General features: G+C 36.5%; 1 protein-coding gene across 3 annotated transcripts in view; it reads left to right on the plus strand.

Annotated features, from left to right (window-relative positions):
- Window positions 1-17,650, plus strand: part of TMEM117 (transmembrane protein 117) — a 479,028-nt gene that overhangs the window by 304,385 nt on the left and 156,993 nt on the right. For all 3 annotated transcript variants that reach the window (XM_082742291.1, XM_082742289.1, XM_082742290.1), the window contains one exon: window positions 1,949-2,046. In XM_082742291.1, coding sequence (XP_082598417.1) covers window positions 1,949-2,046 — 98 coding nt within the window. The remainder of the gene's footprint in view (window positions 1-1,948; window positions 2,047-17,650) is intronic.

A 17,650-nucleotide genomic window follows, 5' to 3' on the forward strand; every position in this document is an offset into this window, starting at 1 on the left:
TAAATTGTTAAGAAGAAAATAAACGAGAAAGTCATAAATTTCTTCCTAAAAAGGAGTGAAATCAATGTTTTTCCCTTTTGAATTTTTAATGTTAGTTGTACACACAATTATCAATATAATTAACAATTTCAAGAAATTAATTGAGTTTGTACTAAAACCATTTGTGACATTTGTTGAATTTGAAGTTTCAAAGCCACATCACACAAAATTATTATAAGACCTATGTTAGAGCTGGTATAAATCTGCAGTGTTACTTGGTGAAGAGCAGTGAACTTCCTTTGGTTCTCATCAACCAAGAGAAACATGGGAGCTCCAGACTAAGATATTATGTTGAGAAAGAATATAAAGAAGAATTAAGAGTGAGTGTTTCCTGGAGACTGGGCTCCTTAACCTCTGCTCAGACTGCATTTTAAATGAGCATGTTGAAGCCTTGGCATATTTCCAGAGGCCATTTCTGGGCTGCTGTGTAGCACAACAAAATGGGCTTGCTTGAGAATTGATGTGCCTTCCACAGAAAGTCCAGTAGGATTGAAGGGGTCATTGATCCAGAAAGACTTCCCACTGAATAAAAATCTTTCATCATAAATGATTAAATTTCACCCATTGCAAGTCAGGCCATTGTTGGAAGTTATACTTAAGTGCAATATTAACACCTTAAGAGCAAGAGAGAGGTATATTTTAATGGATGTAAGAATTCTTCCTTACTCAATTCTCTAAGGAAGGAGAATTCTTCCTTACTCAATTTATACTCATTCTGTATAAATTTTCTTAATTTTGAATTGGCTTTGGTTGTTTGAATGTGAACATTATTAAATGCAAATCCAATTAGTAACACTATTTTCTTCTCTTGAAGAAAAGAAAAAAGTGTATGTGTGTGATTGTATGTACCCATATCCAAATACATTTTCTTTTATGAGAAGAAAGAAGGAAATTCATTCTGCATCCCATCAGGCTTTTAAAAATGATTTTATAATAGGTTACCTATTTATGATACTTTGGACATTTTTTGAAACCATTAGTATGGGATGTGGCCAATGAGCAATTTATTTTGTTTATGCATTTTCAAAAATAAGCATTTATATAAAATCATTTTGTCATTTATTCTTTAAGCAAATATTATAAAAGAACCTTAGACATTGAAAGGGATATAGAGACAAATGTTCACCTTCAAGGATTTTAAAGCCTAGTAGAGAGAACAAATGTACCTAATAAATAAAAAGTTGAAAGCAGTGAGCCACATAGAAGGAGGGATCCAGAGCTATGGTTGGAGAGGACAGTGAAGACATCACAGTGTGTGATGGTGATGTGACTTTGTCTAGACCTCAGAAGATGGGCAGAATCTGTGCATCTGAGAAAGAGAGGTAGAATATTTTTGGAAGAAATAGAACTGCAAATGGTGTGGAGGTGGGGGAATGCTAAGCTATTAAAACAAATAGTTTATAAAACTGGGTCAAGTCCCATACCTCACACCATAGAAAGAAAAAATGGAGAGAAGGGAAGACAATATTTTGACTAGCGATTTAAGTAAAAATCTAGACTGAGAAAGAAATATTTGGATTTTGGAGTTTTGAATTTAGACAATAAATACCAATAACTATGGTATTTTATTATTTATGTTTTGTTTCTATGAAGAGATCAATAGTATCTTAAAGATGCCTTCTTATATAAGGTAATCTTGATTGATGTTTTTAAAAAAATCTCAGTAGTTGACATGTTGAATCATCTTAAATATGCTCATTCATTATGTAAAGTCAAATGAAAAAACTAAAATTAAAACTAAAAACTAAAATTTTTAATTGAAAGAAGTCTATTCTTAATTTTATCTCTGCATATAGTCTAGCATTAAACTACAAACATTTTATTCTCAATAAAGTGCAAATTATATGAATATTTAAACCTACATGTAGGATTTCTGAAAGTGCTAAATAAGTTTGTTTTGTTGCTTCAGGTCACTGATATGATGCTTCAGGACAAACCTTACCCTGATTGGGGAAAATCCGCAAGAGCTTTCTGGAAGAAAGGAAATGTTAGGATCATTTTATTCTGGTAAGAAATTGTTTCATTTATTGATTTTTGCCTTGCATGATTCATAAAAGACTTGAGTTGGACGTAGTTTTTTTTTTTTAAAGATACACAGAATTCTGTGTAGAGAGGCATTTCCCGTGGATACTGTGTTCCATTAAGATGATTAAAACCATCATGCTGCTGATTATATGAATTACTTTCTGCTTACACATTGTTGCATATACACATTTACAAGAGATACATTTGCTAATATAGTAATACATATTTTACCAGAGGTAAGTAGGTTTTTGATTCAGCAAAAACAAGCTGTAATTTTCGTCAATGAAATCTGCTATAAAAATGTCTCCAGTAAATTCTAAATTTCCAGTATATTTGACAGGATGTAATTTTGCTTTGAAGGAGTTACACAGAGAGGAAACCTCTTTACAAATCACATCTGGCTCATTGGCATTTCTTCTTTATGTAATTTCTTTTAGTTCTCCAGCCCAATCATTGCAATTAAAAAATAATCCATGTCTTATAGAACTTTATTTTTCATCGAGTCACCATTATTTATGTGTATTTGAACAAGTTTAGACAGAAAAGATACGAATAAGGAGTCAGCAAGAAGGGCACTTTGCATGGCTGGGTGATACTGCCCAACTCTGTAGTATGAAAAGGTGTGTACTAACGCCCAGAGGGGCTGGGGTTGATGATAACTTGTGCCGGTTACATTCCATCCTGTTTCCCTGCCTTTTGAAATGATAGAAAAAATATTTTGTTTGTTCTTGGATTTAATTCTGGGCCTTGACTTCTTTTTTCCTGTACAAGCTACAGAAGTCAGGGGACAGAATATACACTCTAAGCTATCTTTGTGGTTTAACACTGTAATTAAATTTTGGTAGAGTTATACGGCATTTTGAACTCAATTCTTAGAAGGTAAACAAAAGTAGATTTCAAGTAGTGTTGTAAAAATGAGTATGATTTTGTGGATGTTTATTTATACCTTGTCTCTATGAGTCAAGTGTGGCTTATTTTTATGGCGCATTTAACCTTCATATTCTTTTTTCCCTGCGTGTCATCTCCCCATGAAGCTTGTCTGAATAATATACAATATAATAATTATAGAAAATATTTATTGAGGATATGTTTTGATGCAGGCACTATGCTAAGTATTTAACATTCTATTTATTTATTCATTTAATCCTGACAACCTTGTAAGGTAGGCACTGTTATTGGGAGCATAGGTCTCTATCTCCAGAGACCCAGTGTTTAATCATTACACGAGACTACCTCTAGAACAAAGGATACATCAGTGTGCAAATTTCCACATGATTAACCTTACTCCTGTTTTAGCTTATGGTGCTATATTGAGAATACGAGATTCTGGGCAGTGATTCCACTTTATAGAATTCTCTATAGAGGTTGTAGGAATCACAATTTTAAAAAAGGTAGATGTTAATATTAAAAGCACTTATGAACTATCTTGAAACAATATTAACTTACTATGGTTACATAAATTTTATTTTGAATAATGCATCTTCAAAGGCAGCCTGCTGATTATTGTTCAGTATGGAAAGTTACTCAGGTCACATTTGTACTATTTGTGAAAGTGAGCCATGTCTATAGTAATCTGAAGGCCCTCTGATTTTTGTCATTAGTTACTCTTAATTGCAATTGCTGATTCAGTGGAGAGGAATCCATACCGGATTTTTCCTTAAGCATCTTAGTGTGTGTTCCTTGAACATTTTTACTCAGGTCTACCATCCCTTTTATATAAATGGGCTTATTTTTGACCTATGTGATAACATCATTCCAAATGATGACCTAAAAAATATTTTAAGTATTATAAGAATAATTTAATTAGCCACTGGCAAATAGATAATATGCTTGAATGTAGAACAATTCAATTCAAAAAATTCACACTTATTCTTGTAGTCATTTTTTTGGTAAGTTATCGATTATTAATAATATGGGAGATGGTTTTTCATTGTTATATTTCAAAAGTAGTATTTCAAATCAGGAAGAACATAAAATAACTGGAGGAAAATTTAAATGCTACTCTAAAAATATTTTTCCTATTTTATCCATTTCTATACAGTTAGATTAACTTGTCAACAGTTCTCAGGGTTTTAAAAAAGGAAAATCTGATGCAAAAAGTTGAATATGGAAATTATGTGGGAAGCAACACAATTTTCTGTTTTGTTCATACTTTTTGGTTAAAAGAGATTTAGCAAGTATAAAGGGCATTTGTTTTCTTAGCTCTACGAGATAACGTACAGAAATCATTGGCAAGGTTTCAGATGAAACAAAAGATAGTATTTACACAGTATGTGTTACTCAGTCAAAAGAGTGCTGTTTTCTTTTGGTGTTGCCCCAGTTAAGGGAAGAGAGATTAGTGTGAAAAACGTATGCTGGAGAAGAAATTTTGCAAAGAAAAGCTTTCTTAAGTTGCAGTGTGATTCTGTGTAGCAGTTTCAACAGTACAACATGCAATTTTGTTCTAGTAAACTTACCTTTTACCAACCTGTAGCTGCTTTAACTCACATGTGTCTGTCAGGAACTATTTCCCTTGCAACTGTGTGGCTGAGTTCTTCCTTGATTCCTGTGACAGATGTCTCTATATTGAAGAAAATGGTTCTTACTTCTATCTCTAATTGTGCCAAGATAACGCTGCTATAACACATGGGCTTTTTATGCTGGGGGTGAGACTAAATTGTCTTTGTATATGAAAATACTAAATGGGGGCACCTGGGTGGCTCAGTCGGTTAAGCGGTTAAGCCTTTGGCTCAGGTCATGATTCTAGGGTCCAGCGGTCATGTTCCTTGCTCAGTGGACAGTCTCCTTCTCCCTCTCTTCCCTGCTCCTGCTCTCTCTCACTGTCTCTCAAATAAGTAAATAAAATCTTTAAAAAATGAAATGAAAATACTAAATGGAAGAGGGAAGAATATTTATAGAACTTCCCTTCTGAAATCAAAAGGGCTTTTGATAATTAAGAAGAATAAAGACCTAAGAATTTAAACTCTAGGTTAATTCCATATGCTGTTTCTGTTTTCTAGAGGGGCCATGAAAAACATTTCCACTCTCTTGTATCTGGAGCCAATATATACATAAACAAAGATATAAAAAAGTGAGAAATATGCACCTGAAACTCGCATAACATTGTGTATGAACTATACTCAATAAAAAAAATTAAAATATATTAAAATCAAGTAATATGTTTATACTAGCTTCTATTTCCTCATTTTATTTATTCCTTTGTGGCACAGTTTGTATGCTTTTTATGGGAAGCATCTTGGGATAATATTTCCCAGCAACTTAACTTGAAAAAGAAAATTAGGGAGACACTACTCTGTGATTAGTAGACCAATAGGTAAAAGGAGAGATTGGGAAATCTGGGGTTCATTTGGGCTTCACAAATACTCCAGTTCTTTTTTTTTTTTTTTTTAAGATTTTATTTATTTATTTGACAGAGAGAGATCACAAGTAGTCAGAGAGGTAGGTAGAGAGAGAGGAGGAAGCAGGCTCCCTGCTGAGCAGAGAGCCCGATTCAGGGCTCGATCTCAGAACTCTGGGATCATGACCTGAGCCAAAGGCAGAGGCTTTAACCCATTGAGCCACCCAGGCGCTCCCACAAATACTCCAGTTCTTTGCCTTCCAGACACAGGAGAGGATTGCACTTTTCTGCCGACCCCCCGTCCCAACCATATCACTTGCTTTGACCAATTAAAGTGTGAGTGAAAGTGGCATATGTCACAGCTAGGTAGAAACTTTCTTCTTTTTCTTCTTTCTTGTCTTCTTCTTCTTTTTTTTTTTAATTTTTAATTTTTTATAAACATATAATATACTTTTATCCCCAGGGGTACAGGTCTGTGAATTGCCAGGTTTACACACTTCACAGCACTCACCAAAGCACATACCCTCCCCAATGTCCATAACCCTATACCCCTTCTCCAAACCCCCCTCCCCCAGCAACCCTCAGTTTGTTTTGTGAGATTAAGAGTCACTTACGGTTTGTCTCCCTCCCAGTCTCATCTTGTCTTCTTCTTAAGTAGGCTCTAGGCTTAGCATGGAGCCCAATGGAGGGCTTGAACCCATGACTATGAATTCAAGAGTCAGGTCTTAACTAACTGAGCCACCCAAGCACACTTAGGTAGCATTTAATTGACAAAGAAAAGCACCAAAGGGAGCTCTTTTGTCAGTAGCAAAAATGGAAGTCTACATCTAGTTGGAGCCCTCATCATTTAGGGAACCAAGCATAAACCAAGAATTCTTAACAACACCGTGGTCATATAGTGTGAGAAATAATCTTTTGCAAATATTAAGCCCCTGAGATGTGGGGATTGTTTGAAACTGAATCCTGCTGTGTACAGAAATTGATCCTAGGAGCAGAGTGTTGCCATAACAGAAGGCTGGAATTTTTATCTTAAGGGCTGGACAGCAAATGGCAAACAAACAAAACAGAACCACTGATGATAGAAGCTGGAAAAATGATAACCCAGTTGTTATAGTGGCAAACATTTGTTAACACTGTGGTCTGCAATTACTTCAATGCTCTAGGAGAACCTGATAATGATTTTTAAAATCATTTAATGGTTTAAAAAATTATTTTTTAAATGATTAATGATTTTTAAAGATTTTATTTATTTTATCAGAGAGATGGAGAGAGACCACAAGTAGACAAAGAGTCAGGCAGAGGGAGAGGGAGAAGCAGGCTCTCCACCGAGCAGGGAGCCCGAGGCCGGGCTCGATCCCAGGATCCTGGGATCATGACTCAAGCCAAAGGCAGCTGCTCAACCGCCTGAGCCACCCAGGCACCCCTATATTTTAAAAGCTACTTTATCTAGTGCTATAATGGTTTGGGTGGACATCTCTTCATCATGACTATTGTAATCCTTAACTGGGAAACAAATGTAGCCACTGCTATGTGTCCTGTTTTGAAGATCACAGTCATTAGTAAAGTCTAACAAAATTGTTTAGCTTTCACCAGACAAGGGCTAAGCAAGAAATGATTATTATCTTAATATACATGGTCTGGGAAAGTCACTTGATAATCGCCAAATGACAATCAAATATAGTAAAGTAATAAAAAGACCTAAGAATCAGGGGAAAGGTCAGTCAGAAAGGATTTAGCAATAGCTCTCTAGTATCCGAGTACAGGGATTCCTGGTATGTTGACTGCAAGTTTCCTTTCTTTGTTCTTCAAAAGGAATGTGTTTTGTTATTCTGTGTGATCCTTTTCAGCTCTGCCATGTTATTTTCTATCATAAGATTAAAATATTGAAGAGAGAGTAATTCTGTTTGCTTTGCTCCAGAGGGCAGAATAGGGACTGCTATAGTTTGAATGTTTGTGTCCTTCCAAAATTCATATTTTGAAACCTTAATGCCCAAATGATGGTACTAGAAGGTGAGGTCTTTGGAAGGTGCTTGAGTCATGAGGGTAGATTCTTCATGAATGGGATTAGTGCCTTTATAATAAAGGTTCCAGAGAGATTCCTAGACACCCCCCCCATCATATAAAGACAGAGGAAATGTTGGCTGTGAACCAAGAAGAGGACCTCACCAAATGAAACCGTGCTGGTGCCTTGACTTTAAACTTCCCAGCCTCCAGAACTGTGAGAGATTCATGTCTGTTCTTTATAAGGCAGCTAGTCTATGGTATCTGTTGTAGCAGCCCAAGCAGACTAGGATATAGGCTAATAAACGTAAGTCACGTGGATGTAGATTTAGATTCATGTCTGAAAGAATTCATGTCTGGAAGAATGGGAGCCTCTCAATGCTAAGTTAACTTGCCTGATGATATGCTGGATTTCCTGTCAGTAGAAGTATTTCAGCAAAAACTACCCTATCCATTAGGGATACAGTAGAAGGATTTTCACATTCAATGAGAAAAAAAAGTAAATCACTTCTCAATTTTCATCCAACTTAAAGATCCTATGACTCTACATGCTTAACTAGAAAAGTATTACTCTTTTTTGGCTTTATAATGAGAGGGTACTAATTTTAATTTACTATGCTCTGTATAATTCCATCATAGTTATGAGGAAAAATTTTACATCAGACAATAATTCATGAAAGGTTCTGGGGCAACTATAGTATGCAAAACTTTTTGCCTCACTTCCCAAATAATAAATTAGCCTGTGTCTTTTCTCTGGATGAATTTTGTCTTGTAGCCTTCAGCTTTCCTCCCATTTCAACATGTCTTGTGAAACGGTTGTCTATATTTAATTAAAAACTGCCTCTGTAACTGAGAAAAAGCAGGACATTTCTAGCCTAAATCAGGTAACTGTACCTATTGAACCAGTCACCTTAATTTTAAACACAACACAAAGTTAACAGTCTCCATTTAAGTCTGGCTTCTAAGCAGAGAGATACAAGTTTTCTGCTTCTGGATAAAAAGGTGATTGATGTTGCATTACTGTCTTGTCACATTACTGTCATATTATTTGGAGGTTTTTCATTTAAAAAGTAAATTTTCTGTTTATGCCTGAAAGTTTTAGCTCTTAGACATCTATTTATATCTGGACATTACACAGTCCCATGCCCCTCCAGACTTAATTGTGCTGAATTAAGAGCAAGTCTGTTTTTATTAACTTATTTAAATCAATACTTATTAAGTGCTGAATGCAATGTGCAATAGCAGTTAGAAGCACAAACTCTAGAGCCAGCTGCCTAACTTTCAATCCCGGCTTTCCTACTTCCTATTGTGTATTAGTCATTATTTTGTTTTAACTGGTGTTATGAGTGCTGTTACTCAGCACCAGGTGCTCTCCATGGTGCTGAGAACACAATTCTGAAAGAAAATAAGGACTCTTGACAGCATAATTTTCTGTCTGATGAGAAATACAGGGTGTGAGGGGGCAGGCAATGCCAGCTGTGGGTGTGGGTGCTGTGATGTGGGGCTTAGAGAGCTCCAGGGATGATTTTGTAAAGGAACTAGAACCTAAGTGTAATCCTAGGATCAGCAGGCCTCAGATGGGAGGAAAGGGTGATTGGATATGGGAGTGAGGCAAAAGGAAAATTCAAGTGTAGCTTTGAGTATTTAGGCTTGAGCAACTGAACAGATGGTGATACTGTTCACTGAGATAGGACCTTGTGGTAGGGGAGTAAGTCTTGGTGGGGGCGTAATAAGCCGAGATTTGCATGTTGAGCTTGATACACTAATTGGGATATCTTATAGAATATAGTCAGTGGTATTGTAATAGCATTGTATGGTAACAGATGGTAGCTATGCTTGTGGTGGGCATAGAATAATGTTGTGCATTTGCCGAATCACTATGTAGTATACCTGAAACCAATGTAACATTGTGTGTAAACTCTACTTCAACTAGAGGAGAGAGAGAGATACTTAGTAGAGAGTTCTTTGTATGGATCTGAACATGAAGACTGAGGGATTGAGATTCAAGACAGAAATATTACTAAAATTTGTGTTTCAATTTATATTTTCACTCTCACCTAGATATTGTTATCTACATGTATCTGGTTATTGAAAGAATGTGAACTGATGTTGAGTAAGAATAAAAGATCTGTGATATAACCTGTAGAGCTCTTTTATCTGGGAACAGGCAGAAGAAGGATCTATAAAGAAGACAGAGAAAGAGAGGACAGGAAGAATGAAAAATAGGGAAAGTATGTATTAGAGAGGCCAGGATAAGATCAAAATACAGAGCATCTATAGGATTTTGCTGGTGACCTCCACAAGAATGGTTTTCTGGAATGTTCCCAGACCTGTACTGGGTTGAGCTGTGATTAGAAGAGGAGGAAGTAGTACAGGGGTTATTGTCAGGAGGCAAGAGAGAAGATTGGAGGGATGTCTGTGTATTTAGAAATGAATATATTCCTTATGAAAAAAATTAAATATTTGCTGGTTTGCTGTTTACTGCTTTGTCTTGTTCAGAGCATATTCCTTTTTAGAAGAGAGCTCATTTCAAATTATTGTCTGCACAGATATTGAACTAGAGCCTCTTAAATTAAATTAATTCTGTGGTAAAAATTTACCATGTATGTAATTTTCATTCTTTAGTTGAATAAATAGTTCATAAGATTTTAAATTAAAATTCCTCTAAAATTTTAAAAGAACTGTACTAAAGTCAAAATGATGATTAAATTCTCTACATATTTTTGCCTATATCACAGTTCTTTACTGTGTATTTAAATTCAATTTAGTTAAAATACAATGTATTATTGGTTTCAGAGGTAGAATTTAGTGATTCATCAGTTTCACGTAATACCCAGTTCTCATTACATCAAGTACCTTCCTTAAGTCCCATCACCCAATTACCCCCATCCCCTCACCCTCCACCCCTCCAGTAACCCTCAGTTTGTTCCCTAAAGTTAAAGAGTCTCTCATGGTTTGCCTCCCTCTCTGTTTTTATCTTATTTTATTTTTCCTTCCCTTCCCCTATGTTCATCTGTTTTGTTTCTTAAATTCACATATGAGTGAAATCATATTGCACTTGTCTTTCTCTGACTGACTTATTTCACTTAGCATAATACCCTCTAGTTCCATCCATGTCATTGCACATGGCAAGATTTCATTTTCTTTATGGCTGAGTAATATTCCATTGTATACAAATATCACATCTTTTTTTTTTTTTAAAGATTTTATTTATTTATTTGACAGAGAGAAATCACAAGTAGACGGAGAGGCAGGCGGAAAGAGAGAGAGAAGGAAGCAGGCTCCCTGTCCAGCAGAGAGCCCGATGCGGGACTCGATCCCAGGACCCTGAGATCATGACCTGAGCCGAAGGCAGCGGCTTAACCCACTGAGCCACCCAGGCGCCCCTGTCACATCTTCTTTATCCATTCATCTGTTGATGAACATCTGGGCTCTTTCACTCATTTGAGTATTGTAGACATTGCTGTTATCAACATTGGTGTGCATGTGCCTCTTCAGATTACTACACTTGTATCTTTGGAGTATATAATTAATAGTGCAATTGCTGGGTCATAGGGTAGCATTATTTTTAACTTTTTGAGGAACCTCCATGCTGTTTTCCAGAGTGGCTGTACCATCTTGCATTCCCATCAGCAGCGTAAGAGGGTTCCCCTTTTTCCGCATCCTCACCAACATCTGTTGTTTCCTGACTTGTTAATTTTAGCCATTTTGACCAGTGTGAGGTGGTATCTCATTGTGGTTTTGATTTGTATTTCCCTGATTCTGAGTGATGTTGAGCATTTTTTCATGGGTTTGTTGGTCATTTGCATGTCTTCTTTGGAGGGATTGTCTGTTCATATCTTCTGCCCCTTTCTTGACTGGGTTTTTTCTTTTGCGTGTATGTGATTTTGGATGCTGAGTTTGATAAGTTCTTTGTAGATATCACAGTTCTTGAGAGCAGGAATAACATCTTACTTATTGTTTTCCTAGGACTTAACACTGTATCTGACACACAACAAGCATTAAGTACATTCTTGTTGAATTAATTACTTTGGTGAGGACCTTCAAAACTGGCATACTCCACCATATTTCTGAAAAATTCTTCAGATAAAAGACTTCATTAATGATGCAACATGGGGGCTTAAGTGGGTAGGAGAAGAATCAATGAAACAAGATGGGATTGGGAGGGAGACAAACCATAAGTGACTCTTAATCTTACAAAACAAACTGAGGGTTGCTGGTGGGAGGGGGGTTGGGAGAAGGGGGGGGTTATGGACATTGGGGAGGGTATGTGCTTTCGTGAGTGCTGTGAAGTGTGTAAACCTGGCGATTCACAGACCTGTACCCCTGGGGATAAAAATACATGTTTATTAAAAAATAAATAAATAAATTTAAAAAAAGACTTCATTAAAACAATGAAACAGTAATTAAGTATTTTAACTTTATGATCAACTGATGCTTTACAAGAAAATATATAATGCTTATGAGTTATTTTTTTCTGAAAATTTTTAAGAAATATTAATTTCAGTACTTCAAAAATCATTTTGGTTTCAAATCACATGCATTCTCTATAACTAGAAAGTCAATTAAAACACTGTGAGCTGTGTAACTGCAGTGACACAATATCAGCCCCAACTGACCATGAAGGTTTTTTTCTTAGGATCTTCTCCTTATTTCTTAAAGGTAAGTGAGGTTTAAGGAAAAAGAATTAAATAAGTTGGTCTTAAATTGCTTAATAGGACCTCTCTATGATAGAGCTTTATTCCAATTGCTAAGACCTGAAATAGTAACATTGAGCCCAAGAGTAATCCTTGGATTTATGAATTTTTGAAAGAAAATTGCCCTTCAATAAAGGCTTAGAAAGACTATAGTTTTTCTTTGTAACAAGAATTGGTTGGATAGTTATTCCTCTTTAGTCTTAAATCTGCTGGTTGAATGGAGTACTCCCATGAGCCATACAGCCTAAGTCATACTTATTAAGTTTCTAAAGTGTAGGTCATGATTCCAAAAAACTCCCTTGAGTTTGCACATAATAGTATAAATGCACAAAATTAAACTGGAAACAATAAATTCTAGAGGAAAGTAGGCAGCATTTAACCAAGTATAGAGACTTCGACTCATTTGTGAGAATCTCTGCCTGTCTTCATTTTTTCTCATGAAGCATGGCCCCCCCCTCCATCTCTAGTAGACTAAAAATGCAAGTCTTCCATAGTAACAAAACTCCAGATATCCTACAACTTGATCTGTTAGAAAGCCCAGACATTGGGTCCCTGGGTGGCTCAGTTGGTTAAGTTATCTGCCTGTGGGTCAGGTCATGATCTCAAGGTCCTGTGACTGAGTCCTGTGTTGGGCTCACTGCTTGGTGGGGGGTCTGCTTCTCTCTCTGCCTCTGTCCCTCCCCCCTGCTTGTGATCTCTCTCTCTCTCCCTCTCACTTTCTCAAATAAATATAAAACCTTAAAAAAAAAGAAAAAAGAAAATATTTATAAAGTGGCCACAATGCATATGTCTCAGAATAAAATGCTGCTACGATCATGTATTTTGATGGCATAGAAATCCTCCTTTAAAAAAAGTGTTTTTGTGTGTGTGCTTTGATCAAAACCTGCCTAGTAGAATTAAGATTTTTTATTCAGGTCATAATTATATCAGAATAGCTATCATTCTTTACTTAAATCGCTCTAGTTAAAATTGGCTATCACCTTTTTGCATAATGACTGAGGAGCAACAAAGTCTCAGTGTCACCAAGGTGTAGCTGGTTGTTTAGAACCCATGATTCACTGTGGTTCATATCTGCTTCCAAGATTGGCCACCCACAACCTTAAATTTGTGGTACACTCGTCACTGTTGGAAGCTCACATCTGATTGGTTTTTGAACCAGAATTGCCAATAAATAATACTCTCATGATCTCTGCAGGACAATTCTGTCACCATAATCAAGTGGAAGTGAGTCATTGTTTATTTTGTGAGCCATTGATCAAAATGAAGGGAGATGAAGACTCCAGGAGAGGACTCATCCAAGACAAGTTGAGGATTGTGACAGTTCTCATGAATGTGTGGTTTCTTTCAGGGACCAGACCACTACTGCTGTTGGTAGCCCTGTCTACTATAAACTCCACCAGCAGTGCTGGTTCCATAATGCCAGCTCTTACTTTCAGAATATCCTGTTCTTACCTTCTCCCCCCAACCCCCACCACCCCTGGCCAAAGACCCTTGTACTTTCTCTCTTTTTAGAAGAAGGGATGGATTGAAGATTGAAATGTTTTGATGTTTGTTTTTAGTGCCCAAAAGAAGCTATAAAACTCAACATCTAAAAAACAAATAATCAATTAAAAAATGGGCAGATGACATGAATAGACATTTTTCTAAAGAAGACATCCAGAAGGCTGGATGCTCAACATCACTCTCATCAGGGAAATAGAAATCAAAATTACGTAGCAAACTGAATCTAATAATACATTTTAAAAAATCATTCACCACAATCAAGTGGGATTTATTCCTGGGATGCAAGGGTGGTTCAATATTTGCAAAGCCATCCATGTGATATATCACATCAACAAAAAAGGATAAAAAACAATCATCTCAATCGATGCAGAAAAAACATTTGGTAAAGTACAACATCCAGTCAGGATAAAAACACTCAAAGTAGGTTTAGAGGGAACATGCATCAACATAATAAAGGCTATATATATATATATATATATAATCCCACAGCTAACATCATACACATTGGTATAAAACTGAGAACTTTTCCCCCAAGGTTAGGAACAAAACAAAGGTGTCCTCTCTCACCACTTTCATTCAACATAGTACTGGAACAAAATTTTCAGTTGAAACTAATATATGGACAGTGTTCATTTAGAGTCAGAATGACTCTTGTATTTCTTAAGCCACATGTCAGAAAATGGAACAGAGTCCTCAAGAGGCAAAATAGGAATTTATAGGTAGGAGACGTGTGTTACATAGAATATATGTTATTGACTGAATGTTGCCTGCCCAAAATTCATATTTTAAAACCTAATCCCCATTGTAATGCTGTTTGGAGGGGTGCCTTTGAGAGGTGGTTAGGTCATGAGAGTGGACCTCCCATATTGATGCTCTTACAAAAGAAGCACCGAAGAGCTCCTTCACCCCTTCCACCCTATAAGGACACAGTGAGAAGACAGCTGGCAGTGAACCAGAAAGCAGGCTCTCACCAGATGCTGAATCTTCTGGTGCCTTGATCTTGGATTTCCGAGACTCCAGAACTGAGAGAAATAAAAGTCTGTTGTTGATAAGGTACCCAGTCAGTGGCATTTTATTATAGCAGCCCAAACAGCCTAAGACAGCGCTTTCAGCAAAAATAATACTTTAAATATTCTACTGATTTGATCTACAAATCTAATATTTTATTTTGAAATGTTTCCAACTTACAAAGATGTTGTACAACTAGTATAAAGAATTCCCATAGACCTTTTATCTATGTTCCCCAACTGACAAATTTTTAAGACATTTGCTTTAGTCATTCTCTCTCTCTCTCTCTCTCTCTCTCTCTCATTTACTATACAGTTAGATAAGTATAGTGTATCAATATTAATTTCCTGATTCTGATAATTGGTCTGTAGTCATGTGAGATAATGCCCTTCTTTTAGGAAAGAATAAAGATTTCATTGTATCCCCTAACTCTTTTTTTTAGGAAAGAGTAAATACTTTGTTGTATTTTCTAAAACAGGGCATTTTGTTACATAAACAGTCCAATTGTCACAATCAGGAGATTAATATTGCTATAATACTTTTTTAAAAAAGATTTTATTTGTTTATTTGACAGATCACAAGTAGGCAAAGAGGCAGTCAGAGAGAGAGGAGGAAGCAGGCTCCCTGCTGAGCAGAGAGCCCGATGCGGGACTCCATCCCAGGACCCTGAGATCATGACCTGAGCTGAAGGCAGAGGCTTTAACCCACTGAGCCACCCAGGCATCCATTATTGCTATAATACTTTAATTCACAGCCTTATTCAAAGCTTGTTCATTGTCTCAAAATGTTCTTAATGGGACAAATAACAAAAAAGACAAAAAATAAAAATAATTTTGTTTTGTTTTGTTTTCATCTGATTCAGTACTCAGAAGCATTTGTGTTTGGTTTTGAGGCTTTTTTAATCTAGAACCAAAAACTTACCTTTCGTGAAGGCCTTTTCAAGATATGTAGTCTTTTGCAGGTACTAAAATAAACTCTTTTCATTCAATGATGAAAATTTATTAAAACTCTTCCAAGATTTCATGAGCCTTAGACAACACATCAATCATATAGGATGAATATTTTCCTATAATACAGGCATTTAGGAACTGAAGATATTCTTAGCATAACACATTTTCAATTTGACTCAGTGAACTTTTGAAAAGTAAATGTTGCGCTCTCCCAATCTTCTTTAAACCTGTCCTTCTATTTGTTTTATCTAGTTCAGAATCAGAAATACTCTAAACCAGCATTCAGTAAGCTCCAAAAATAGACTCCACTGGGCTAGAATTGCAGAGGATGGAGTAAACCTGTGTCATGGTCCTAGCTCCCAAGAACCATACAAATGAGTTGGGCAAGTTAAACTCACATAAATACAATGAATGGCAGATATCCTGGGATGGTTCGTGAACAAAGATTAAATTGTCTCCTACTGACCATGAGTTCCATGTGGAAATGGGACATTTCCAAAAAGGATTAGGGTAGTCATGGAAGCATTCATAGAGGAAGTTGGATTTCAAGGCCCTTGAAGGAAGGAGAGGCCAAAAAGAAGCACAGAGAAGCAGAACCAGGACCCTCAGGAGACGGCAGGTCCAGCAAGAAGCAACAAGAGTACTCTTACAGGAAGACTCCAACAGCTTGTGTTTTCAGGTCCAGTGGGTACCTGACAACAAGAAATCCCTTTCCTAGATATTAAGCATCTTACCACAGGGCTGAGTTTCAAAGCAGGAATTGCCCACAGTTCTTAGAGTCACTGGGGTTCTGAGCAAGTGGGTTACATATAAGGACTTACCTGCTTTTGAGGTAACTGCCAAAAGCCTGCTGATCATAACCAGGCTCAGACTCAGAACTAAACAAGTGATAGTGTCCACTGAATGGGATTCAGCTAGAACTGAGGCAAAGATACATTAAGTCCCCTTATCTCCAACAAGAAACAAAAATTGATAGGTTAGGTTCTTCTTTCCAGCCATGCCCCAATAAAGTCTGCATTTTCGTGGTTTTCTTACCACACTTTCTATGATGACTTGTAGGAAGAGATGATGTTTTGTTTTGCTCAGTATTCCCAGGTATAAGTAGCTATTTAGTAAGTATTTAATAAATATTTGTTCAATTGCTGGTGCCTGAGTAAATGAGTATAATCTTTGAACAAAAAGAAATTGAGAATACATAAATATCATAAGCACACAGATATTCTATATACAGGTCTGTAATCTTCTACTATCTCCTCACATCAGGCATCTGAACAATTTTGGGGACTTCTTACCTTTTTCTATTTGTTGCTCTGCCTGATTCTTTGTGGTTCAGGCCACCTTATTTCTGGTTATAATGGAGTCCTTTGTGAATATGGTGCAATGCTAGAGTTATCTTTCCAGGATAGGTCTGAGTTGCTGACACACTATGGTGATCAATCCAGGATTGATTCCACTCTCCAAGTACCTATTACTGTACCCAAAGTATTAGATACGAACAATATGGGAGCCTAACCTACATGTAAGGATTAGCACTAGCTTCGAGTCCTTTCTCTGTGATACTCAGCCATATTATTTTTCAGTCATTGCCTCACTATTGAAATAACCCTATGATTCTATTCCATAATGACTACTGTTTATTGAGTACTCTCTGTGTGCTAAGGACTGGGCCCTTCACAGTCCTTGTTTTATTTAATCCATACTGCCAAGGTAATCATTATAATCTGCATTTTAGAGATGAAAGCCTGTGGCTGAAAGCAATTGCATAGCTGGTGAACAACAGAGCTGGAATTTGGGGGGTGGGAGGCAGGCTTATTTCAGAGCCTGCACCATACTGCACAGAGTGACCTCATTTATTCCAAGATTTTAAGACACATAATACATTTAACAATGATTAGTTTTATTTCTCACATATATATTTGCTGTAATCCTTTTTCCGCCTTGCAAATGGATTTGGGTTGACTAAAGAAAGACATAAAGTGCAAAAATCCTTTGACTATAACTACTTATGTTCTAATATCCTTATATTATTGGCAAAAAAATTGAAACAAAGTCAGTTCAGTGACCTACCCAAGGTCACAAAATTAATTAAT

This window comes from Mustela nivalis, assembly GCF_964662115.1.
Source record: "Mustela nivalis genome assembly, chromosome: 7".
NCBI lineage: Eukaryota > Metazoa > Chordata > Mammalia > Carnivora > Mustelidae > Mustela > Mustela nivalis.